The sequence below is a fragment of the Microtus pennsylvanicus genome, chromosome 17 (assembly GCF_037038515.1).
Source record: "Microtus pennsylvanicus isolate mMicPen1 chromosome 17, mMicPen1.hap1, whole genome shotgun sequence".
Classification (NCBI taxonomy): domain Eukaryota; kingdom Metazoa; phylum Chordata; class Mammalia; order Rodentia; family Cricetidae; genus Microtus; species Microtus pennsylvanicus.
In genome coordinates, this window is record NC_134595.1 from 34,906,309 (window position 1) to 34,933,228 (window position 26,920).

General features: G+C 42.6%; 1 protein-coding gene across 5 annotated transcripts in view; it reads right to left on the reverse strand.

Annotated features, from left to right (window-relative positions):
- The window catches only part of LOC142836731 (nuclear autoantigen Sp-100-like), a 65,038-nt gene that overhangs the window by 4,375 nt on the left and 33,743 nt on the right, over positions 1-26,920 (reverse strand). For 4 of the 5 annotated variants that reach the window (XM_075951252.1, XM_075951251.1, XM_075951255.1 and 1 more), the window contains 8 exons: positions 18,903-18,980; positions 15,421-15,471; positions 12,530-12,634; positions 8,264-8,406; positions 6,776-6,814; positions 6,543-6,581; positions 1,530-1,645; positions 189-306 (listed from right to left, as the gene is read on the reverse strand). In XM_075951252.1, the coding sequence (XP_075807367.1) occupies positions 189-306; positions 1,530-1,645; positions 6,543-6,581; positions 6,776-6,814; positions 8,264-8,406; positions 12,530-12,634; positions 15,421-15,471; positions 18,903-18,980 (689 nt within the window). The remainder of the gene's footprint in view (positions 1-188; positions 307-1,529; positions 1,646-6,542; positions 6,582-6,775; positions 6,815-8,263; positions 8,407-12,529; positions 12,635-15,420; positions 15,472-18,902; positions 18,981-26,920) is intronic. The other variant, XM_075951254.1, reaches the window with a different exon arrangement.

Here is a 26,920-nt window from a genome sequence, read left to right on the forward strand (position 1 = left end):
TTTGACCCCTTTGAGACAAATACGAACGGTATTTACAAATACAAATACTCCCTGGAATAGGAATTTCACACTAGGTCACGTGATCAAAGCACAACACAACTTACCTTGGGGTTCTGTTCCTTACTCTCTGTGCGATCGTGTTCCTCTACCAACCAAAAAGAGAGACCTTCAACTTTACACTGACTCACCAGCTGCTCCTCAGGCAACATCTTCCTCTTCAGGACCTCAGATTCCTTATGGCATGCTTGATTTTCTTGGCACTTTGCCTGATCCTTTATCTTGCAGATGACACAACTCCAAGGGTCACTGAGAGATCAGAGATAAAGTGAGCAAGGCCAGGGGCTGTGGACCAGCCCATATTCCTGTGGCTGACAAAGACCTCTGTTCAAGAGGGTTAGTGCTTTCCACCTAGCATTCAACTTTACTCTTGGAGGACATTAGACTGGCTCTCCACATGGGTTTGATAGGCAAATATAATACCTACTATCAATAGTGAGTGTTGTGAATGAGGTGGTACCCAAGGAAGTAATGGATTCCTATTGACCTCAAGACTTGGAATTTCCTTCTGAGTTTTGAAAGCTTGACAATAAGCCATGTTTGGTCATCGCAGTGAAGTTAGTGCCTTAAGTACAGGAGTTTTGAACCTTGATGACCCAAATAGATGACAGTTATAGTCAGAAAACAACCCTTGCTTCTCAGCCTTGCTGAGTAAGCACAGCAAAAGCCACAGGTGTCCTTTCTTCTGACATTGCCCGGTGGGGAGCTGCATGTGGGCAGAGTGAAAGAACTAATTCCTTCTGTGCCTTGATATCCTGTCTACCTAGCTAGAAGAAGTGGTTTCCAATAATCCTCTGAGATGGTGCCCTGGGTGCAGTGGGTGGTGCTATGACTCCTCCTGTCACCAGAGGGCAATGTTCTCTTAGAGGCTTTCCAGGAGACATCAGTCCCTGGGTCACAGCAGTTTCGTCCACACCATTCACAGAGCCCATCCCTTTTCAACCTCTCGGAATCTCACATTCTATCTCTGCCCAGAGATATAGCTAAAGCAAAGGGGTGCTTTAGTGGGGGTGGGGGTGGGGGTGGGGTGCTGACACACAGAATTTCCAGTTCTCATGCAGTGCTCTGCAACCCAGGATCAACTAGTCTGATAGAATGCTGGAGTGGATTTCTGAAGGCTTGAAAGCCCAGCTTTATCAACTTTGTAATTCTGTACTGGGGGAGATGAATGCACAGTCAAAGCCAACAACCGCTCTATAGTGCTATCACCCCAGTGGAGCGCATAGGTGACAGGGAGGGACACTTCTTCCAGGTAATAATCACTTTTTATTAATTATTTCCTTTAATCTTCTCCTATGAATGCTGAGAAACAGCTCTGGATACATTTGGATCTTGAGACTAAGAGTCTTGTTCTCATTGTATCAAGATATCTCCAACTGGAGACAGCACACCAGCAGTGTGTGTGTGTGTGTGTGTCTGTGTGTAGGGAGGAAGGGCCGGGGGGTTGGTAGAGGCAGGGCTGTCTTACTAACCTCTTGTCTTCCACAGGTGGGATGTGGCAATTCTTATGATAGAATTTTCTACAACTAACACAAGGGCGCAATTTCCGTCGCCCGCCGCACACCATACAATGTCTTGAATTTTCCAGCTACGAGGAGAAATATTGCAGAAATCATCAAGAGCAGTGTGACACCGGAATATTAGAGCAGGTGGCCTTTGCCTAAACCAAGGTGGCCCAGAAATTTCTTTACTCTAAAGGAGACTTCAAATATTTGCTTTAAGTGTGTGTTCCTGAGTGTATATACATGCACCACATATGCGCAGTTGACTGCAGAGGCCAGAAGTTGGAATCTTATCCCCTGGCCTTGGATTTGCAGGTGGTTGTCAGCTGCCATTGGGTGCTGGGAACCAAACCAGGGTCCTCTGGGAGAACAATCAGTGCTCTTAACTCTCTCTATATTTCACCAGGCCCTCTCCTCAAAATATTAAGGACTAGTATTGAACAGAGTTGTTAGAAAATGGCATTCTGATATGAAATGAAGTTCAGAGAATTGTTGGGATTTGTCAGACTAGAAAAATTTACATTTTGAAAACAGCAATTCTGACATGGAAATAACAGGAACACTATTGCAATAACAACCTAAATGCCCTTCAACCGAAGAATGGATAAGGAAAATGTGGTACATTTACACAATGGACTACTACACAGCAGAAAAAAGAATGACATCTTGAATTTTGCAGGCAAATGGATGGAGCTAGAAAACATTATTTTGAGTGAGGTAACCCAGATACAGAAAGACAATTATCACATGTATTCACTCATGGGTGGTTTTTAAACATAAAGCAAAGAAAACCAGCCCACAAATCGCAATCCCAGAGAAACTAGACAACAATGAGGACCCTAAGAGAGACATACATAGATCTAATCTACATGGGAATTAAAAAAAGACAAGATCTCCTGAGTAAATTGGGAGTGGATTGAAGGGGAGGGGGAGAGGTAGGGAGGAGAGCAGAGAAACATGTAGATCTCAATAAAAATAATTTTAAGAAAGAAAAAAACAATAGTAATAGAAAAGTTGAATTAAAGATAACCTAACATATTTACTATTTAGGACAGCCTAACTCCAAACTATAATATCTTAATGTAGCTTAATTAATAAATTAATTTCATTATCTTTTTTTTTTTGAGAGGGGGCTCAGGTAGCCAAGACTATCTTGGGTTCTGATTCTATTGAATCAGTTTCCAAGGTGACATTTCTAACATTAAATGAATATATTTAGGAGAATCACCTAGGGTTGTAGAGCTGGTTCCACTATTGGAACGTGAGGCTCCTTGGATTCTATCTTTTACCCTCCACTCATTTCATTTGCCTCAATATTCACAGTTTTTCCCAGGACCACTCTTTCTCTAGTCTTTCAGGTCTGCATTCTGGTCTTGTTTTGGGCCTCCAGCACTCACTCTGTGCTTCGCTAGGGAGGTCTTTATTGTCTGTAGCACTGTCCCTGTTCCCCTGTTACAATGAGCCTCTAACCTCCCATCATCTGAAGCCCAGATGTGAACCCTGACTCCTCCCTGCCCTTCCCTGTCTCAGACACCCAGCCCTATACCAGCCATGCTCACCCTAAGTTTAAGTCTCACCACATGTGTAGGGCCTGATACTATTGGGGTACAGAATTCCTTACCCGTGACATCACCAATAAAGAAAAATATCTAAGTGGATAAAATTGTAATTTTTGATTTCTCTCTTCACCCAGACATTAACTATGACACAAGAACACACAATGTTCATATTCTAGGCTGCAAACATGAACCTGGTCATGGGATCTCTTTTATAGGTACCTTGAATGGCCCCTGAGGGACATGTTTGGAGGCATCTATTCCAACAGGGCCTCGGGGCAGGTAATCTTGCAACAGTCTTTGCTTTTTGTAATAGCAGGGGAGGCTATGTTTGCTGAACACTCTTATCAAGTTGCTGGGTCAAGATTTCTGAGCCATTTATTAAAAACACTGCAAGTGAGTCCTGAGGAAGAGCAGGACACAGGCAAATCTACATAGTGGTCCACTGTCTAGAGGCCTGGATGGGCCCTTGGGTTTATCTTTTTTAATGTGGGCGTAGAACGCAAACCTAGACAATCACTGCACTATTAAGGTCCATCCCCATACACATCCAGCTCTCTCTAAGTGGTGCTCCCTCCATGGAGTTTGAACCTGAAGCATGATAGACAAGCATCTACCACTAGGTAAACACCTCACCACTTAGCCTTGCCCTTGTCCCTTTGATATTTTTGTTTTTACTTTAATTCTCTGTGCGTGGATGTTTTGCTTTCACGTATGTTTACATCTTACTTGTGAGCTTGGGGCCCACAAAGGACAGAAGGCGTCAGATTTGCTGGAATTAGCATTACAGATGGTTGCAAGCTACCAAGTGGATGCTAGGTTTTGAACCTAGGTCTTTGGAAAGAGCAAGCTTCCACTGAGCTTTTCTCCAACGGTAGGAGGTCCTTCTGTTTATGTATTGCTTTCACCGGTTAATCAATAAAGAAACTGCTTGGTCTGATAGGGCAGAACTTAGGTAGGTGGGGAAAACGAAACTGAATTCTGGGAGAAAGAGAGCAGAGTGAGAGAGCTGCCATGGAGTCTCCAGGTCAGACGTGCTAAATCTTTCCTGGTAAGCCATGAGCTCGTGGTGATATACAGATTATTAGAAATGGGTTAAATCAAGATGTGAGAGATAGCCAATAAGAGGCTAGAGATAATGGGCCAGGCAGTGATTTAATTAATACAATTTCTGTGTGGTTATTTCAGGTATAAGCTAGCTGGGCAGCCAGGACGACAAAGGGCCCTGCTCCCTGTAACCAATGAAAGCAATGCATAAACAGAAGGATCTCCTACGCCATCCAACCTCCCTTTTTTTTAAACAAGAAATTTGTTCTTTTATTTAACAGTACTCATCAACATGTTATAGACTAAAATCATTCATGGAATTAAAAAATTTCCAGGCTTGAGAGTGTAGTCCAATGGGCGAATGTTCAACCTCACATGAAAGGGGCCCTAGGTTTGATCTTTAACACTGAGGGAAAAAAAAAAACAACAAAACACATATCTAGGATCCAGTTAACATGAATTTCAATTCGCTGAGCCGGGACTGGAGCCAAGCACTGGATGCTTAAACATTCTGAGGGGTTCTAATGCACAGTTATCAGGTGAGATCTTTGCCTCCAAGCAGTGGTCCATGGACCAGAAACCTCAGGATCTACCTCAGTCATCCAATGAGCTATCCAGACTCCAGAGATGAGAGCTCAATGCCTTGTCTCCAGCGAATAAACTTGGATCTTTCAGAAGAGCAGTTAGTTTTCTTAACTACTGAGCCATCTTTGCAGGATTTAGGTCTTTAAAAATTGCATTTTATATATGCGAGTGTATAGACACTCACGTGACAATGAGGTAGAGAGAAAAGGACATATTTAGGGAGCCTGTTTTCTCTTTCCATCATATGGTTGCTGGGGATTCAACTCAGGTAATCAGGTTTAGTTCCTGGCTCATATTGGCAGTCCATTGTTTTATTGTTTTAGAGAATTGTTACCATCTCAACCTCAAATGTTTTAATGTTAAATGGAGCACTGGCCTTTTATATTGTATAATATTTTAAAATATTAATCACAACAATACCCTCTTATAAAATCCATTTTTACCATAATCAGTGAATTTAACAACTGTAATGTGACAGAGATCACAACTACCAATTTGTTTTTTTGTTTATTATTATTATTTATTTATTTATTAATTAAAGATTTCTGTCTCCTCCCTGTCACCACCTTCCATTTCCCTCCCCCTCCCTCAATCAACTCCCCTTCTCTCATCAGCCCGAAGAGCAGTCAGGGTTCCCTGCCCTGTGGGGAGTCCAAGGACCTCCCACCTCCTTCCAGGTCTAGTAAGGTGAACATCCAAACAGCCTAGGCTCCCACACAGTTAATACATGCAGTAGGATCAAAAGCCATTGCCTTTGATTTTGAGTTCTCAGTAGTCCTCATTGTCCGTTCAGCAAGTCCGGTTTTATCCCATGCTTTTTCAGACCCAGGCCAGCTGGCCTTGGTGAGTTCCCGATAGAACATCCCCATTGTCTCAGCGTGTGGGTGTACCCCTTGTGGTCCTGAGTTCCTTTTCTCATGCTCTCTCTCCTTCTGCTCCTGTTTTGGACCTTGGGGTTTCAGTCTGGTGCTCCAATGTGGGACTCTGTCTCTGTCTCTTTTCATCGCCTGATGAAGACTAATATCCAGGAGGGTATATGTTTTTCTTTGGGTTCGCCTTCTTATTTAGCTTCTCTAGGATCGCGATTTATAGGCTCAATGTCCTTTATTTATGGCTAGAAACCAAATATGAGTGAGTACATCCCATGTTCCTCTTTAACCCACTGACCGGGAGAAGATCTTCACCAACCCCGCAACTGACAAAGGTCTGATCTCCAAAATATATAAAGAACTCAAGAAACTAGACTGTAAAAGGCTAACCAACCCAATTATAAAATGGGGCACTGAGCTGAACAGAGAATTCTCAACAGAAGAAGTTCAAATGGCCAAAAGACACTTAAGGTCATGCTCAACTTCCTTAGCAATCAGGGAAATGCAAATCAAGACAACTTTAAGATACCATCTTACACCTGTCAGAATGGCTAAAATCAAAAACACCAATGATAGCCTTTGCTGGAGAGGTTGTGGAGAAAGGGGTACACTCATCCATTGCTGGTGGGAATGCAAACTTGTGCAACCACTTTGGAAAGCAGTGTGGCGGTTTCTCAGGGAATTTGAGATCAATCTACCCCTGGTCCCAGAAATACCACTCTTGGGAATATACCCAAGAGATGCCCTATATACAACAAAAGTATATGCTCAACTATGTTCATAGCAGCATTGTTTGTAATAGCCAGAACCTGGAAACAACCTAGATGCCCTTCAATGGAAGAATGGATGAAGAAAGTATGGAACACAACTACCAATTTGTAGATGATGGCATCAGACATCATGGAAGGAGATCTTGGAATAATTACCTTTTTCCTTTTCCTTTGTGGGTTCGGTAGCAATTCATTCTGAAAGACAGAGATGTTAATGATGGGGTAAGTCTTTGCTTTTATTTTGTATTTCTAACTGCTTTCTAGTTACTCTGTCTGGATGTACCATTGTTAAATACAAGTTGTCGTGGAAATTACTCCCCATGTGCCCTCATTCTGCATGGTGTGATAATAGCCTCAGACATCATGGAAAGAGATCTTGGAATAATTACCTTTTCCTTCATCATTGGTGGGTTTGGTAGAGATCCTTTCTGAAAGACAGAGATGTTGATGATGGGATAAGTCTTTGCTTTTATTTTGTATTTCTAACTGCTTTCTAGTTATTCTATCTGGATGTACCATTGTTAAATATAAGTTGTCATGGAAATTACTCCCCATGTGCCCTCACACTGAGTCAAGGAGACATTTAACTACCTTTTCCTGGCCTGGTGATTTTCACAGTGAGCCTAGACAAGAGATGCTACTTGATCTCCCACAGTTTCCAGACACATTGAGGGCTGGTTTCGAATGCCCTTCTTTCCCCATGCAGAAAACCCCACCCTACACTTTGTCAGAACTGCCCTCTGTGACCCAGCTCAGGGAAGACTGTTCCATAACAAGGCTTTTAGTCCTAAACCCAGAAACAGCCATCCCACCCCTTAGCTGTAGCATCATCTCCTACAGACCCCTCTCCCCCACAGTAGTAACTGCAGGTAGGGTGTGAAGGTGCAGCCTTGCCCTGGCCAGGGGCTCAGGGGCTCACATCTGTACTCCCCATGCTTTGGATGCAGCTCAGCCAATACTCAATGAGAAAACTTTTGTCTTTTATTGTGAGGATGACACAGGGATAGGCCATCTGAGACACATGCCAGAAAGATCTGTGAACCCTACGTCAAAAGAAACAGGTTCTACTACTGAGGGAACCTCTTGATTTCCCCAATTCAGGGGATTGATATAAATGAAGAGCAAAGAGCTTATTTCAAAATGCAACTTCAAATTACTTTTCCTTTATTTATTCTTATTTTTGGGTAGATAGAGTTGAGGTTGGTCTCACTCTGTAACCTGTTCTGGCATTTACTACAATGTCTAAGCCATCCTTGAGCTTGGAGCAATCTCCCTGCCTCAGTCTCCCAAGTGCTGGGATTACAGGTGTGGCAACCATACTCAGCTGTTCAAGAACAAGTGTGAGACGATGACCTGGAAGAAGAACTGCTGGACAATCCTGTAATACAAGCATCCACACGGGTGCATTATCTTTAGATACGTAACCATGTATTATTTTCACACTGGCATTCCACGTTTAAATTACACTCAAATTTAACTTAAATTATATTCATGCTACCAAATTTTATGTAGCTAGTTAATGGTAAAGGTCACAGTTCTTTTCTCCTGCCATCCAAAGGATGCAAATTAATGCATTTCAATGATTAAGCTGTAATGCAAGCCAGTCAAGGTAACACTTGAGTGGCATACTGGCATCAACCCATGCCATGGACCCCGGCTTAGAAGAATCATAATGGCATCTTGTAAACAGACATTCTGCTACCGTCTGGTGTCAGTGAAATACTACAGTGAAATAACTTGGTTGAAGTTATCAGTCACATGGAGAGAGCTTCTAATCTCTTGTCTCACCCCAGAATAATTGAAGCTGCCTATCACATAGAAGCTTTTAATTCACCGTCTTACCCAGGAACTATGGAAGCTATATGCCCCCAGAATACCTTTATCAACTCTCCCAGGGTCCATCCACAGCAACGCAGGCTTAGTTTCCAGTTCTTGGAGTTCTCGCGACCTCCTTTGATTTCAAACTCCTTGAGAGTCAACCAACATCCAGTCTCGCTCCGTATACTCTTCTCATAGATGCCTGTGAGACCAAGACAAACTGAACAGTCAGCTACAAAAATACCTGCCCTTAGCCCATCATCATCCTGGGTCTGGGGCTGAGGTTTAGTCTTAGGAGAATGTGCATTTCCCTTTCAGTCATCAGGGGCCACACACCCATCCTGATAGGCAAGGACAGAGAAAGACTACCACTGATGTTATCCTTTATGCTTTTCCCAAAAAGCTTTTTCCCCCCCGAGATAGGATTTAACAGCCCTGGTTGTCCTGTAACTGGCTATGTAGACCAGGCTGTCTCTGCCTCCTGAGTGCTGGGATTAAAGGTGAGTGCCATCACTGCCTGGCATACAAGTAATTCATTTATTTTGTGTATTGGTATTTTGTCTTAAAGTATGTCTGTATACAACATCTGTGCTTCCTGCCTACACAAGCCAGAAAAGCGCACTGGATCTCTGGAAACTGTAGTCCTCGATGGTTGTAAGCCAAGTGTGGTTGCTGGGAATTGAACCTGAGTCCTCTGGAAGATCAGTCAGTATGCTTAACCACAAAGCCATCTCTTCATCCTTTGACATTTCCTTTAAAAGCATTCTACTGTAATAATAAAAGATAAAAAAGGAATGGCCCTAAAATAGGGTTATTTATCCTTATTTTACTGTGACCAAGTGTAGGGCCAACTTGCATTTCAGAAAGGTGAGTGAGAGCAGAAAATTCCATGCTGGACTCTTGTGAATCCAGCCATGAGGAAGCTGTCAGTACAGCTACTTCTAAAACATTACACTTCCAGGTCACGACAGTTAGTTACCTGTTACAGGAGGTCCTTCCGCTCCTCCAGCCAATAGTTGCTTTTTTAAAGGGAGAGAGACCATGCCCCAATGGGCTGGTATCTCAGCGGCTATTGTGATTGTGTAGTTCATTTACAAATGTAATGTATATAGGTTGTTAATGGATAATCATTAATAATAGTCAAGTTTGTAGTCATGTTAGTTAGATTTTCTAGATATATAGATATATATTTCAGTTAGATCGGCATTCTTCATATCTTTCAAAGACTACGGAATATGCTATTTAATGTTTTAATAACTTAGGGGTTTTCATGACAATGAGACATGTCTGCTCCTGGAAACACCAATCTACTTTAAGAAGAAGATGGGCATCGAAGAGGATCCTTATGGAGTTTGATAGCCATTTGGGCAAGAAACTGCTCTAGCCTGGACTATTGCATAAACTGGACACAGAGAACCTGCAGAGAGAGGACTACTGAACTTGCCTAAAGGTGAGATGATCTTTCGGGGTTCCTGATTCATGAAAGAGTCTGCAAGACATTCTGCAGGACACAGCAGATAGTGACTGAACTGCCTTTAAAATTTCCTGCTTCATTGAAATGTCTGCTGGAAACTATGGGCCTGTAGGCCGAAGATGGATGCCCCAACGGTACAGAGAAACTTTGGGTGACTGTCCAGGCAGCGAGATGTCTCTGTTACTTCTTGAGTTTGGAAGTTGCTCATTTCTTGTTTGCTTAGGTAATATTGTATCCTTCACGAGTCTTTGATGGAGTTGAAGAATAGATAGATAATTATAGTTGTTTTCCTTAGTTATTATAAAAGATAAAGTAGATGTAAATATTGTAACTGTAATTCTTGCTTTATAACTGTTTTGTTATATGTAATTTTGCTATGTTAAAGTTATAGCCTTTCCTTTTTGTTTAAACAGAAAAGGGGGAAATGATGGAGGAAAGTCATTAGCTAATAAAGAAACTGCCTTGGCCCATTTTATAGGTTAGAACATAGGTGGGTGGAGTAAACAGAACAGAATGCTGGGAGGAAGAGGAAGTGAGCTCAGACTCAATAGCTCTCCTCTCTGGGGCAGACGAGATGAAGCTCTGACCCAGGATGGACGTAGGCTAGAATCTTCCTAGTAAGCGCATCTTGGGATGCTACACACATTATTAGAAATGGGCTAGTACAGGTGCCAGAGTTAGCCGAGAAGAGGCTAGATATAATGGGCCAAGCAGTGTTTAAAAGAATACAGTTTGTGTGTTGTTATTTCGGGGCATAAGCTAGCCAGGCGACCAGGAGCTGGGGCGGCAGGAACACAGCCCGTAGCTCCTACTACAGTTACCCTTCAATATTTTAGACTCATGACTAGTTGATGTTAAAAGTGATTTAGGAAATGTTGTCTACATGGAACAGCTAAATTCCATGTAGGCAGTAGAACCACAGGGAAAACACTTATTTTTTGCTAACAAAGGACTACTTTGGTGCTAGGGAAATGGTTCAGTGGTGAAGGGCACTGCTGCTCTTGCAGAAGACCCAGGTTCAGTCCTCAGAACCCACATGGGGCTCACATCCATGACTCCAGATCTGATGTCCACTTCTGGTTTCCATGGCCACCAGGCACACTCAGTGCATAGACACATGCAGCCCAATACTCATAGTCAGAAAGTAAAAGTAAATTTTAAAGAAAGAACTGTGCTGTGGAAAGGAAGGCCAATCATGATAGAGGACCAGTGGCACTGTACCCTAACAATCACAATTTCCACAGCATTTCATTTCCATTATCTTTTTTTTATCATAACAATATGTTGAGAGAAGTTTTATTCTCATTTCAAAGTAGAGGAGGTTTAGTAGTAGAGAGCCTGATGCAGATGACAGAGAAACTGACCTGTGGTTGAGCTATGGTTTGAGTGTATCCCCTCAGGGTTAATATATTGAAAACCAGGTCCTTAGCTGGGCAGCAGTGGTGCACACCTTTAATATCAGCACTTGGGAAGCAGAGGCAGGCAGATCTATATGAGACCAGCATGGTCTACAGAGTGTGTGCCAGGACGGGCTCCAATAGCTACACAGAGCAACACTGCCTTGAAGAAAAAAAGAAAACAAACGAACAAACAAAAAAGAAAGCGTTAGGTGAGGTGGCACTAGATCACGGAGGGTGCTGCCTTTGGGAGGGATTGAGATAGTTCTCATGGGACCCCAGCCACTGTCTGGCTTCCTGTCTTATGGTGTGATCTCTTCCTCCTCCATGTCATACCCCTGCCATAATGCCACCTGCCGTCAGTCTCTCTCCAAAGGCCAACATATGAGGCTGCCTGATCTTGGCCTTTTAGCCTCTAAATCTGTAAGTTAAATAGAGCAGCCTGACTGCATATTTCAGTAGAGCAAAGAACACTGGACTAATACACCAAGAGAGCTGAGGTTAGAGTGTATTCAAATTCCAATCCAAATCCTCTGTGTTTTTTTACTAAGCTTAAAGTTTGACAGAGGTTACATCTAATGGACCCACTAAGTTGATGCTGACTTTCTCAGACACAGATACTTCCCATCCTGGTGTGTTAGGGCTTACTCTGGTCTGAGATGCTAAACAGGCATCTTATCGCCTCTTTTCACAGGGGGGAGGGGAGATGACCTGATAGGCCAGGGACGTTTGATATTTAAATTCACAAAACTTCAGCTTAGGGTGCAGCTCAGTGAAAGAGTTTTTGGCTCAAAGGCACAAGGCCCTGGGTTTAATCCCAATAGTACAAGAAAGAGAAAAGGAAAAAGAAATTAAAAATGTCCTCATTGCTACTCCTCTCTTGTGTTTGGTGCAGAAAAGAATGAACACAGCAGGCCTGAGACTCCGAAGAAACGCCGCCTGGCACAGTCGGACTTCGGCTGTAGTCTGCAAATGTGACTTTGGGGAGAGCTTCTGTCACTTTCAGAAACACAGAGTAACTCTCAAAATGCCAAAACCATTTACAGTTTATTTCACAAACAAGACCCGCTGTACTTGTGGGTGTCTGGATTTGGTGTGCGCTATGCAGATAGGTACCTGAATAAATCCATGCTGTTAGAAGCCCTGGCCCTGGGCTCGGGCAGCCCCTTGGAAGAAAGCCTTTCACACTTTCATTGCTGGGGTGGTTGATTGTACCCTGTGTGTCCCCACTAGGAGAGCATCGTCAAAAGCTTCTGGCTCCTCTGGACTTGGCCTCTCATGCCCTCTTCTCATTGGTAACTTGGCCTCAAACCCTCACTTCAGTAACGGGTGTGACATTGCCGATATCATGAGTCCCATAAACTGACTCTGGGATGAGACACCCCCAACACAGGTGCCCACCCCATACATGGTGCCATTGTCCAGGTGAAGAGCACAGAAGATCTGAAACTCACCTTTCTTAAATTTCTCCCTATACAGAGTTCCCTTAGCAGTACCACAGGTCACCGGAAGCTCGGGAATGTTAAAATCCACATTGAATTGTTTGGGAATTCTTGGACCTGCAGGGACATAATTTGCTTTATTATAGATCTGTGCATGCCCTTCCCTCTACCCACTTTGGTATCTTCTTTCTGCAACTTAAAACACATCATTTTTTCCTCAGGAATTAGTTACACCTGAAGGGATTTCTTTTATGAATGATTAGATTCTTTTTTTTTTTTTGAATGATTAGATTCTTACAGATAACAACCTGCTCTGCTCCTATCCTCTGAACTGCATAGTGGCTGAAGCCTTGTGTGTCAGAATCCCAGCTCTCAAACAGGTTGGTTGGTCACAGCAGCCACTGTACAGAGACTTTCCTACGAATATTTTGAATAGATCGTTCTCATTATGCAATGGCTTGGGAGTTCTGCATATGGGAATGATAACTCTCAAATTTTGTTCTGCTGTTGGAGGCATCTCCGGTAGAGGGGGATGGAAGGGGGCACCCAATGAGGTGATGTCATCACTCTCCATTCATCTGATTTGCTGTCTTTCTCCTCTTCTGAGCTTGCCTGAGGCCTCAGGCAGTTTCTCTAGAAGATTCTGCAATTCTAAAGGAGCCCTGCATACCACTCTAAGGGTGCTTGTGTTAGAAATAGAAAGCCGTGAGGGTGTTTGTATTTAAACAACATGGTGTTGATATGGCTACCTGATATGTCAGCAAACATGGCTGACACTGTACATGGTGGGAAGGGGGGATGACAATGAGTTAGCACATTGAGTTAGCTGACACCAAGTATCTGGAGACCCCCAAAGTAAATAGTGATGCCATGTTTTAGATAATCAGTTCTGGCAGAGTGCAGCTTTTGCATGGTTCTGTATAAATATGGCCTTGAGGCCAACTTTACCAGCTTGCCTGCCTGTATGTGTCTATTTGCAGGTTTGTGTGTCTACCTCCACTCAGCCTGCCTGTCTATGTCCTAGCACATGCCTGGTGCCTGCTGGTGATGCCTGTGTCTGGCAGTCTGTGTGTATGTCTCATTTGTGTGGGATCCAATCTCAATGAACCAGATATTGAAGGCCTTAAAATGAACTTCCGTATTAGTGGCTCCCGCTTTTCCAGCCAGTTAAAGGTTCCATCACCGGGATAGGTGGGCCTTCTGTCTATGTGTTACTTTCATTGGTTAATAAAGAGACTTTTGATAGGGCAGAATATTAGGTGGGCAGAGTAGACAGAACAGAATGCTGGGAAGAAGGAAAGTGAGGCAGACGCCATGATTCTTTGACCCTAGACGGATATAGGCTAGAATCTTTCCTGGTAAGCCACCACTTTGTGGTGCTACACAGATTATTAGACATGGGTTAACCAAGATGTGAGAGTTAGCCAATAAGAGGCTGGAACTAATGGGCCAGGCAGTGTTTAAATGAATATGATTTGTGTGTTGTTATTCCGGGGCTAAGCTAGCCAGGTGGCCAGGAGCCGGGCGGTAGGAAAGCAGGCCTGCTCCCCTCATCACTACACATCGACAACACTGTGGGGTTGGGCTGGGGTGGGAGGAGGGTCCCACAGCTGCTTCAGAGCAGTCTCTCAAAATAACATAGGCCCTGGTTGGGTACTCAGCTAAACTCACCTGAAACTGGATGCCACATTTTTTAAAAATGTGCATTGGCATTTTACTTACATGTATGTCAGCATGAGGGTGTCAGATATGAGTTATAGGCAGTTATTAGCTGCCATGTGGGTACTAGGAATTAAACCCAGGTCTTCTGGAAGAGCAGTCAGTGCTCTTAAATGCTGAGCCATTTCTCCAGCCCTTACTTTGTCTCTTCTTACAGATAAATAATTTGAGTTAGGAAAGGGCAAATCAAAGGCACACAGGAATTGAGGAATTAGAACACAGGTTTTGTTTACCTTCAAGGTCTGTGTGTTTCCATGGCTTTCTACACTGGCAAGAAAAAGTTATGCTAAATATCATGTGGGTCACATACTTTTTCTCTTACCTCAAGAATGTTCAGTACATGAAGACACATGCAGCCCCTGGGTCCCTCCCAAATCAACTAAGTAGTCGGAGGAATGGGAGTTACCAGCAATCTGTCTGGTTCTGTTGAAACTGACCAACGCTGATGATGACCTTATGACTTGGTACTGATTTCCACAGCCAATCAAGAAAGCCAGCTTGTCACTCACCGCACAGAGTACATAGTAAGAGCTTAGCTACTTCGTCAACGTTTGTTGTAGCACTACTGACAAGCTGTGGACCCCACCCTAGGTGTCCACCAGCAGAGGAATCAGCAAAGAAACTGATTTATGTACACAGTGGAATTTCTCTCAGCCATGAAAAGAAAATCAAAATTATTGCCGTTTGCAGGAAAATGGATACAACTGGATATCATCATGGTAGGCACACTTAGTGAGGCTCAGGAAGACAAAGGTGGGTTTGCTCTCATCTGTGGCTCTTGAGTATTTGCACAGAGACACAAAACTATATGTACAGATGATAAGAATGTAGGAGCAAATTTGTCTGGGAGACAAAGGGGACCAACAGGAATGGGGAGTGGAGGGCCATGGGCCCTGGTGGAATTTGCTCAAAGAATGCTTATTTACTTGCATGGAAATTGTCTATGAGACCCAGTATAATATAGTATAAAATGAAAAAAAATTAAGTCCAGGCTTGGTACCGTATGCCTTTAATCCCAGCACTGAGAAAGCAGAGGCAGGTGGATCTCTATGCGTTCAAGATAGGACTGGTTTACTTAGCGTGTTTCAGGCCAGCCAGGACTGCATAGTGAGTGAGATCCTGCCTCAAAAACATTTTAAAAGATTATTATTCATTGAAAGTTGATAAACCACATTTTTCTTTACCTCGTTTTCTGCGTCTTTGTGAAGAACTGTTGATAGGTCTCCCCGTGTAAGCTGAGAAAACATCACACAAGTCTCTTATTGACAACATCACATTGCAAGCAACACTTTACAAAAACACTGTTTAAAGCTAATTATCCTGAATCCTATTTAGTACTTTCTGAAAAATAAAGATAAAATCCAGACCAGAAGTCAGGAGCATTTCCGGTAAAGGCCTGGACAGTAAACATCCAAGGTCTTGTGGTCCCTGATCTGCTTTGTGATTCCTTAGCTTTTCATTCATATGAGGAAGCATCCATAGACTACACGTAAATAACAGGAAATTTTCTAATAAAACTTTATTAATAAATAACTGACAAGTCAGATTTTTCCTCTTGGCTATAGGTTGCTGACTTCTGATCTAGATTTAATTATAAAGGTGGCAATCATCAGGTTTATGTGTTGACTAGATTGACACACACACAAAAAGAACAAGTCACTTCATAAGTGTGATTAAGACAATAATGGCCAAATCAGTTTGAATGGTAAAGTTGGGGATTTAGAGGTCTGTTTGTTCCTTCTCAGTCTGTGCCCACAGCTGGCATCAGAAGAATATTCTCTAGGAAGTGCAGACCCCGAAATAAAGCCTCCTCCATACATACAGTCATAAGTACTCCTTCCTTTGAGCAGGGCATATCTAGATTGGGTTGCAAAGGAATCTTGCCTTAGTGAGATGTAAGGAATTCTTGAGATAAATAATACTTCATTTTCTGGGCCTTGGTCATAACAGTTACCCAGAACCTTAAAAAAAAAAACACAAAAAAACCCAACCCTACACTCTGGAGGCAGAGGCAGGTGGATCTCTGAGTTTGAGCCCAGCTTGGTCTGCATGAACTAGTTCCAGGACAGGCTCCAAAGTTACAAAGAAATCTTGTCTCAAAAACAAACAAACAAACAAACAAAAAAAACAAAAAACAAACCACACACACACACACACACACAAACACACACACACACACACATCAACAGCCGCAGCAACAAAAACTAAAACAACAACAAAACCACCAACCCTATTGGGATATAAATGGCCCCATGAAACACCTATTGATTGATTGCTACAAGGTTTCACTATGTAGCCCAAGTTGGCTTCAACCTTGCAATCCTCCTGCCTCTGCCACTGTCTCCTCAGTCCTGAGATCTGCAGGTGTGAGTTGCTGGCCTAGCCCAGGAGGCGTGTACAGATGAGTAACATCTCAAGAGCTCGAGCGTTTTGCCTCAAGTTACCCTTAGTGAGCTGAGATACCATGGAGAGTCAAGGAACCAGAACTTCCTAGTCTTGCATACCGGAAGAATCACCTTGGTTTTTAGCTAGGCTTCAAGAAGCAGGTAAAACAGGAAGAAATGGACATGCCAAGGACATAGGTAAGTTTTCTCACTACCTCTTGTTTGTCTTCCAGTACAAATTGCTCTTAATTGAGCAGTGTCCAAGAATGTGATTGGATCAAGTTTGGTGATAGCTGTGTGGTGGGGGTGGTAGGCTACCCGCACTAGGGGGTGGTGCTCAGTGTGAGACACTGTCATTCATGATGCCGAAGTCCTAGATATGCCCAGGGTAAAACCCCACTCCTCTTTCCCTCCACTCCGTGGTCCCATAGGAAGCCACCTGTGTTCTGTCTGCTCTTTCCACATGACCAAACGGGAGCCCAGCCTTGGCTGTAGCCTCAGTGTGTTCCACAACAGCGCCCCCTGAGCTGTGTGGGTTCTGCTCTCAGTTCCTCTCTGTTTAGACCTTCTTGGACTTGTCACCTAGTCCTTCATTTCTATCAAAACCAACTGAAGCCAAAGAAACAAACAGGTGCTTTACTCTCTCCCAGATCACATATGTTAAGGAGCTGGTGGTCTGGCTCTGGATTCCTGCAGGTACAGTGCAGATGGGAGGTAAAATTGCCCTGGTGAAGTAGGACTCAACTGGTCTCCTCTCTTCTAGACATTTTGTTTAAACTTTAAATATCCACTTTTTAAAAACGAGTGATTTATTTTTATTTTCTGTGCCTTGGTATTTTGCCTGCATGTAGGTCCGTGTGAGGGTGTCAGATACTCTGGAGGGAGAGTTACAGGCAGCTGGAAGCTGCCATTGGGGTGCTGGGAATTGAACCCAGGTCCTCTGGAAGAACAGAGAACTCATAACTTCTGAGCCATCTGTCTTTCCCAGGTCTCCTAGTGTTAATGGCCACCTAATATTAATAAAACTGTACATGGACCATTTAAAATAATAATGTAGCCACAACCACCACATGGTATTTTAAACTATTTTGTTGATAATGCTATCATCCTAAGAGAGAGAGGTTGTCAGGGTATGAGTGTTGGGATTTCTCAGGGTATCATCAGGTGTCTGGATGACTGTGAACAATGTACCAGGACCCCAAACCCTGGGTCAGGGCTCTTGTCTAAGCATGCTGCATAAAGCACAGAAGGGGACAGGGAGTGTGATCCTGCCAGTGTCAACCTTCCCTACTCCAGGCCTCCTGAGAGAGGCTACATTTCTTTTTCTGTCCTCTTTTTAATGTTACTGTTTATTAATTTGCCGAGATAGGGGTCTCATTCTATACTCTACTTGCTTGGGGCTCAGTATGTAGCCCAGGAGAGAGCTTATATTTTTCTGAACATAGTTGTCAGACATTTCCCTTCAGTCAAACCTAAGGTTTGGCATGACCAATACATGAATCCTGCCTCTCGATTAGGCAGGGAAGGCGTGCCTATCAGACTCATTCACGGGATGTGTATAGATGATGTTTATGTCTAGGAGGGGTCAGTGGTTTCTGGATGCTGGACTGAGAATCGGCAAGGGAATTTATGAAGAAGCACAATTCGTGTAGCCTGGAAGGAACTCCGGAGAAGGGAACTTGATGGGTTATTTGAGAGACACACAGCCCACGGTGACAGCACTCGGCTGTTGATCTTTTAGAAGGACATTTGATGTCCTAATCACAAAGCAAGTCAGTCACTGTCAACCTTGGGCACTGCTTCTGCTGAACTAAGTAGAAAATTTATGGCTATACACATACATACATATGCACATATAGACACACAGTGAGATAGCAGGTTGCATGGAGGAAGAGGGGGAAAGGAAATCAAAGGAGAGGCAGGAAGGAGGGAGAAAAGGAGGAGGGAAGGAGGAAGGGAGAATGAACACTTATTTTAGAGCAGTGATTCAGTAATTGGTCACTCACAGGTGTTCATCCTGTTTTGTTTTATAGCTAATTCTGCCATCAGAAGTTCAGCAGAGGTTGTAGTGACCTTGTCTAACCACAGACGCATCAAGTCACTTGTTGGTGGGGCTGTCATCTTTTGTCCCTTTCCCCAATATACTTTGGGTACTGACTAAATTGGGTATAATTCTCAATAGTTACCATGGCTACAATAAGCAGTCAGAGAAGGAGATTTGTTACTGGAAGTATGTAATAAAAAGAATAAGAATTTACTATTGAAAATGTTTTGTTTTTAACCTTTTTTTTTCCAGCTTGTGTCCATTGGCATTTTGAAGTATCGAATTATGTGTTTTCCAATTCTGTCTGTCTTTTCCCCTGAGAAAATAGAAAACAAAAATGAAAGCAGATACTTCTAAAAGGTTGCAATATATGTAGTAGTGCTTTTCAGATTTCCCACGTAACTTGTAAAAAGTGTTTACATAGTAAGGAATATGTAGCCCATAGGTTTGTAATTACCAAGTCTTTGTTATTTGACCTGATGTTCTGGCATTATGTCAATTTGACAAAAGCTAGAATCATCAGAGAGGAGAGTGCCTCAGTTGAGGAAATGCCTCCATAAGATCAGGCCACACACAAGCCTGCAGGGCATTTTCTTAATTAGTGATTGATGGGAGGGCCCAGCCCATGATGGGTGGTGACATCCCTGGGCTGGTGACCCCGGGTTCTATAAGAAAGCAGACAAATCAAGCTATGATGAACAAGCCAGAAAACAGCACCCTCCACGGCCTCGCTTCAGCTCCGACCTCCAGGTTCCTGCCCTCACTGCTTTTGATGAGCTGTGATCTGGAAGTGTGAGTGTAATAAACCTTTCCTCTCCAAGTTGCTTTGGCCTTAGGGATTCATCTCAGCCACAGTCACCCAAACTAGGGCACCTGGGTTTACCCTGATGCCATTTTCGTGGCCTTGACCTTGATTTACTTAATTTACTCTCACATTAACACAGAAATATCTTCAGGCAGTTTTGTTTGTATCCCAAGGGACACTGTGAAAATAATAATAATAATAATGAGAATTAACACTTTAGTGCTTGCTGAGTGCAAGGCATCGATGTGAGACTCTATGGTTTGGATTTTAAATATCTCCAAAAGCTTGTGTGCTTAGAGGTCTCCTATGTTCAAGATACACCTAGTTCAGATCACTTATTGTTGCTTGTGGGTCAATATGTAGGAATCTCAGCTCCTTCTCCAGCACCATGTCTGCCTGCATACCACCATGTCCCACCATGATCATAGGGAACTAAACCTCTGAAATGTAAGTCACACAATGAAATGTTTTCCTTTGTAAGAGTTGCTGTGGCCATGATGTCTTCACAGAACAGAAACCCTGACTAAGACAGTGTGTATGCCCTGTCACACCCAGCCTGACATATTTTAGGAAATATAACTCTTATGCTGATAAGCATTAATTCTGCTTATCGGATAATTACCACTCCTACCACCATTAAAACCATTTTTTTTTCTGCAGGAATTAGAAACCTTCTTTCTATGCCTGTTTACCAGTCCTCATCTTTATGGACTTCATCGTCTCTCTTTGTGTAAAACGGTCCCCGCAGTCTCAGATTAGCCCATGGTTTCTTAAAGCAGTCTGAAAAGCAAAACCATAAGGGCAATACACACCCACACAAAGATGAGATCTACTCCTTGGAACTGTGATAGAGTAGGTGAAGATACACGTGAAAGGAGGATCACAAGTTCGAGGCCAGCCTGGGCTACATGAGCAGGCTTGTTTGAAAGGGAACAAAAAACAACATAGGATTTCTCACTTAACACTGAACTACGTTCATAGCAGCATTGTTTGTCATAGTCAGAACCTGGAAGCAACCTAAATGCCTCTCGACCTAAGAATGGATAAAGAAAATGTGGTACATTCACACAACAGAAAAAAAATAATGACATCTTGAAATTTGCAGGCAAATGGGTGGAGCTAGAAAACATCATATTGAGTGAGGTAACCCAGACCCAGAAGACAATTATCATATGTACTCACTCATAAGTGGTTTTTAAATATAAAGCAAAGAAAACCGGTCCACAAATTACAATCCCAGAGAACCTAGACAACAATAAGGACCCTAAGAGAGACATACATGGATCTAATCTATATGGAAAGTAGAAAAAGACAAGATTTCCTGAGTAAATTATGAGCATGGGGACCATGGGAGAGGGTTGAAGGGGAGGGGAGAGGAAGATAGGGGAGCAGAGAAAAATGTAGAGTTCAATAAAATCAATAAAAAGGAATTCTCACTTAACTATTGAGAGAATTGCTCATGCTTTCTAATTAGCTTAAGATATAAAAAAGGTGAGAAATCTTGGGCTTATACAGCATAGATTAAAGGCTGTCATAGAAAAACCAACTTATTTATTATCTATCTCTATCTATCAATCATTTATCTATCTATCCGTCTTTCTTTCTTTCTTTCTTTCTTTCTTTCTTTCTTTCTTTCTTTCTTTCTTTCTTTCTTTCTACCTACTGACCTACCTCTGTATCTATCTACCCACGTACCTAACTACCTATCTATCATCTCCCATTTCATTACTTTTAGATAATATCCTTTACAGGCCCTTTTCTATTTCTGTCAATAAAATTGAGTTTTCTTGTAAGGCCATGTAATGTAATTCCACAGATTAAAATTTTAAAATGCAAGTCTTCCTACAGCCAAGTAATTGCAGAAAGAGTCGAAGGGAAAGTCCCCGATGAATGGTGAAGGAGAGAGCACCCTGCTCCATAAATATACTGTAGAGATCTGCTCTGACGAAATGTTCAAGCAGACTCAGTGAGGGCTTCGGTCTTACTCTCTAGTAAAGCGTAGGGTCTCATCTACTCATAAACGTATCAATTAGTTCTGTCCACCAATATGATTTTGTCACTGAAAGAGTGGTTTGAAAGGGTCTTACAATTAGAAATTAATGCTACTCCTCATGAAGCTAATTTCCAGAGAGACCCATAATTCTGGAAGATTTTATCTTGATAATTTTTGGCCATGACATATTAAGTTACTCTCAGGTCCCTAACCCATATAAACACCTGTAAGATTCTAACTACACCAGCGGCAGTGCAATTCTCTCTCACACAGGCAGGTAACAAAATGACTTCAGATTTCCTATGCAAATTCTCTCATGTGAATTCATCCCAGTTATCAGGTTACTGGAAAAATATTAATAGAAACGCAGTCATTCAACGTATTCTTTTTAATGTATAGAAACCATACAAAGAAGGTTCATTATAGAAGAACACTAGGTAAAACATTAGTAAGTGTGTAAGTCTCTATTCTTCTCAAATGAATCTGCAAGATGAATGTAGCTCTAATTAGAGGTTCCAATGGACTAAGTGGGCTGACTAGATATGATCTTTTACCTTTCAAAGCAAGGAAATGAAATTATAGATTATTAAATTCATGCAAATAATGTCATTTCAAGCTATGTTAATATACACATTGATACGTTCTTGAAAGTACAGACCAGTCTTTAAGAAAAATTTACAAGCAGAATAAAAATTATAAAAATATAATACTTTGAAAAAATTAAATTGTCATTTTAAAAGACATCCATTTTGTCTTACTAAAGGTATAGCAAATAATAAATCACTTAGCATCAAATGAATTCATTTGTTACATGAAGATAAGAAAATTCCATTTGTGTTGACTTATTTTTTGACCATGCTTTCCCGAGGTAGAGTTGTTCTCAGCATATGTGGTATCTACCAAGCAAAGGTGGCGGTCAGAGAACTTTAAACTCTGATAAAAGTCACAAGCAGTACGACAGTTTGCATCATAGCTTGAAAAACCTGGTGTGTGTGTGTGTGTGAGAGAGAGAGAGAGAGAGAGAGAGAGAGAGAGAGAGAGAGAGAGAGAGAGAAAGAGAGAGAGAGAGAGAGAGAGAGAAAGAGAGAGAGAGACAGAGACAGAGAGAGAGAGAGAGAGACTGTGTGTACATGCTCATATGTGTGCGTGTGGACACCTGAGGCCTGTATCCGGTGCCTTCCTCCATTACTTTTAACGTTATTTGTTTTCTGCGTCAAGGTCTCTCAGCTGAACTTGGGGCCTGCAACTGCACCGACTGGCTGGTGAGCAGCCCCAGGGATTTACTGTGCCTGCTTTCCCATCACTGAGATCACAGGCTGGTGCCATCATTCTCAGCTTTTAACCTTGGTCTCGGGATCCGAATCACAGGACCTGGTTCTTGATATGACCTGCTCATAGCCAAGTGAAGCAGGGAGAGGGCATCGGTTTGGGGTTCCCAATACCCTGCAGCTGCATGACTGTCATCTCACTTTCTGTGGATGAACCAGTCTGATGTTCTCCGTGATCTACGGTCACATTCCACAGTGTCTGTTATTTCTAAGCCAACTCCATTCTAAGACCCCAGGGCAGACTTGTTGACCATGTTAGATGCTTATAACTTTCCATTCTTGATTCCTAGGCTCTCAAGACACCCTTTGGGAAACACGTGCCACGAACATGTATCATTTCTAGTTCTACTTCTAATTGTGACTTGTAAAGAATTTTCATTTCGCCCCCTCCAAAGACCTTACCCCAACATTAGTGGTTCTCTACATGTCTACATCACATTTCTCTTTTGTGGTCCAGATATCACTGGATATCTCTCATTCCTAGATGATTGTGAGAATCTCTGACTTACAGATGTAATTAATAACAGTGATAAAGAAACAATGCTGGCCCAGATGATGTGCTTGACTTTGGAAGTGCTGAATTTGTAGTTGGAAGTTCATGAGAACCATTCAAGGAAAGAAGTCAGTGCCTTGGCTAAAAAGCCCAGGCAATGAATTCAGAAATCATACCTTGTATTTAAAGACAGCTAGGTTGTGGCTGGTGACTTAAGCCCCAGGGGTGGATGAAATGCCCGGGTGATGCTTATTGTCATCTGGGTGAGTCATAGGAGCTACTATGGTACCATCGATCTTTACTGTGAAACTCTGGGGCAACTGTCAGCCACACCTTTGTCCCCAGATGGCTTTGTGTCACTTCCATCTTGCCTCCCTCATTTCTTCTTTCCTCTCCTCTTTGCTGTGGACCCCACCCCACCCCACACCTGTCTCACAGCACGCTCTCTAGCTTGTATGGCTCACATTTCTCACGCTGTTCTTTACCATCTTCTGCGTGTATCTTATTCTGTCGGCTTCTCTATGCTCATAATTCTGGATCTTTTATTGTCAAGGTGACTTTGTTTCTACTTCCATCTCTGTCTTGTTAGGGTTACTGTTGCTGCGATGAAACGCCATAACCAAAAGGAACTTGGAGACACACAGGTTATTTGGCTTACACTTCCATATCACTGTTCATCATGGAAGGAAGTCAAGACAGAAAGTCAAACAGGGAATCTGGAGCAGGAGAACGGATATGCAGAAGCCGTGGAGGAGCGCTGTTTAGTAACCTGCTTCTCATGAATTGCTTAGCCTGGTTTCCTAATGAACCCAGGACCATCATCCTTAGTTATATAAGTTCTGATACATTCATCTGAATGTTCTGGACTCCTGACTACCTCTTTGGATTCTGACCGGGGAAATACGGCTTTCTTTCTCCTGTTATGCACAATGGTCACTAATTGTGAAACACATGGGTTGCTAGATCTCAGTATTACCTTTTTAAAAACTCTTACAATTTATATATTACTTTCCTCTAGTAACGGGAATAGCAAGAGTTAGCTGGCCTTAAGTTCAAGGCTGTTATGGTCTTGCTAAAAATACATTGAGATAATATAATATAATCTAACTAGGTGGTAAAGGACATCTATCAAAAACTATGCTAAATTTGACAAAGGTTGGTCAGAGTTTTTATTTGTGTCTATAATCACAATGCTAGGCTAGTTGTATTTTGAGTCTTTCACAATTACAAATAACCCTAGGAATATAGGATCTTTGTGTTACTAGGTATCTCAGTCAAGTTCTATTGCTGTTAAGAGACACCATGACCATGGCAACGTTTACAATGAAAAACATTTAATTGGAGCTGGCCTACAGTTTCAGAGGTTTAGTCCATTATCATCATGGACTAATATTAGGCAGCATGCAGGAAAACAGGGTGCTGGAGAAGTAGCTGAGAGTTCCTCATTTGGATCAGCGGGCAACAGAAAGAGATACTGAGCCTTGCTTGAGCATGTGAAACACCAAAGTTCACCCCCTAGTGACATACTTCCTCCAACAAGGCCACACCTCCTAATCTGTGTCAAGTAGGCAATAACCAAACAATCAGATATATGAGCCTTTGGGGCAATTCATATTCAAATCACAACAGTAGGTATGTCAGTATGTGTAAAAAATACCATTACTTTGCTATTTATTTCTTCCACATCAGCAATATATAAGTATGTAAATTTAGTTGATAGGTTTCAGCCTGCTAAACATGAGTTCATGGTCACTTCCTGCTTCCTACACTTTCTAAAATTAAAAAGGAGTTCCCAGGATAGCTGGATATATACCAGCCACAACACTGAGAATGAAATGTGTCTAGCCACAGTGGCCTTCAGTCATCGGATTACTGACATCCTGAGGGCCAAGGCTGGGCGTCCTAATCTTCTACACCTGACCCACGTCTTAGGTATTCCCGAGATTCCTCCCCGGTACTCAGTTCAGAAGAGGAGCCACTGTGCATTCCTGAAGGAAGAAGGAAAAATCTTTTTTTTTTTGAAATTAGATTAATTTTTTAATTAAAACCCCCATTGCTTGATTTTCATCACATTGCAGCTGCTGATTTTCATATACATAATGTGTGGTTATTTTTTCCCTCCTGCCTCTCTTTGTAAGATAGAAATACTTTCCAAGAAAAAAAAATAGTCGCTCTTCTTTTTTTTTTTTAATACACATTATTGATGAAGTTACAGCTCATCATCTCATGACAACACCAAATACTCCAAACTAAAAATAGCTTCTCCTATCAAACACACTTCAGGTTTATTTCCTATTGGCCAAAACTATTCTGGGGCAACCCACTTGCATGTGATAACTTCTCATATGTTATTCTGAAGCCTTGGGAGCCAAGCACATGTCTTCATCAGACAGAGCACAAATTCCTCTCCAAAACTTTAGTTAGGTTTCAACCAGCTGGCCTCTGGCCCCCAAGCTGAATTGAGGTCCTGCACATTTCTCTTCTTTTTCCTTGCTATGATACCACCCAAATATGATGCAATACCAACTTCTAAAACTTACAAACAAGATAAAAAGTTATTTATGTTCATCCCTGTCAATCATCCACCAGTAAACGTACTCAGCACCTTTTATGCGGCAGGTGCTGTTTGAGAGGCTGGGTTTAATGAGCCAGGTAAAAAGACTGATGCCAGAAAGTTACATTCTCATTTAAGGTTTTACAAATAAATACACAGCATGTTAGCTATTGATCCAAGCTGAGGATATGGATAAAGGGGTCAGTCATACATGGATTGCTCATGGCGTACTTGCTTTTCTGGACTGGCTTTGCAAGGAAGACATTTTTTTTTATTGAAAAAAAAATTCCGCCTCTTCCCAGCCTCCCATTTCCCTCCCCCTCCTCCCGCCCCTCTTCCCCTCCCCCATTCCTCCCCCTTCCTCTCCAGTCCAAAGAGCAGTCAGGGTTCCCTGTCCTGTGGAAAGTCCAAGGTCCTCCCCACTCCACCTAGGTCTAGGAAGGTGAACATCCAAACTGGCTAGGCTCCCACAAAGCCAGAACATGAAGTAGGATCAAAACCCCATGCCATTGTCCTTGGCTTCTCATCAGCCATCATTGTTCGCCATGTTCAGAGAGTCCGGTTTTATCCCATGCTTTTTCAGTTCCAGTCCAGCTGGCCTTGGTGAGTTCCCAATAGATCAGCCCCACTGTCTCAGTGGGTGGGTGCACCCCTCGTGGTCCTGACTTCCTTGCTCATGTTCTCCCTCCTTCTGCTCCTCATTGAGACCTTGGGAGCTCAGTCCAGTGCTCCAGTGTGGGTCTCTGTCTCTATCTCCATCCATCGCCAGCCAGATGAAGGTTCTATGGTGATAAGCAAGATATTCATCGGTATGGCTATAGGATAGGGTCATTTCAGGTTCCCTATCCTCAGCTGCCCAAGGAACTAACTGGGGACCTCGCCCTGGGCACCTGGGAGCCACTCTAGGTTCAAGTCTCTTGCCAACCCTAAGGTGGCTCCATAAGGGGATCAAGGGGATTCGAATTGGAAAGGAAGAAGTTAAACTTTCGTTATTTGCAGATGATATCATAGTGTACATAAGCGACCCCAAAAACTCCACCAAAGAACTCCTACAGCTGATAAACACCTTTAGTAAGGTGATAG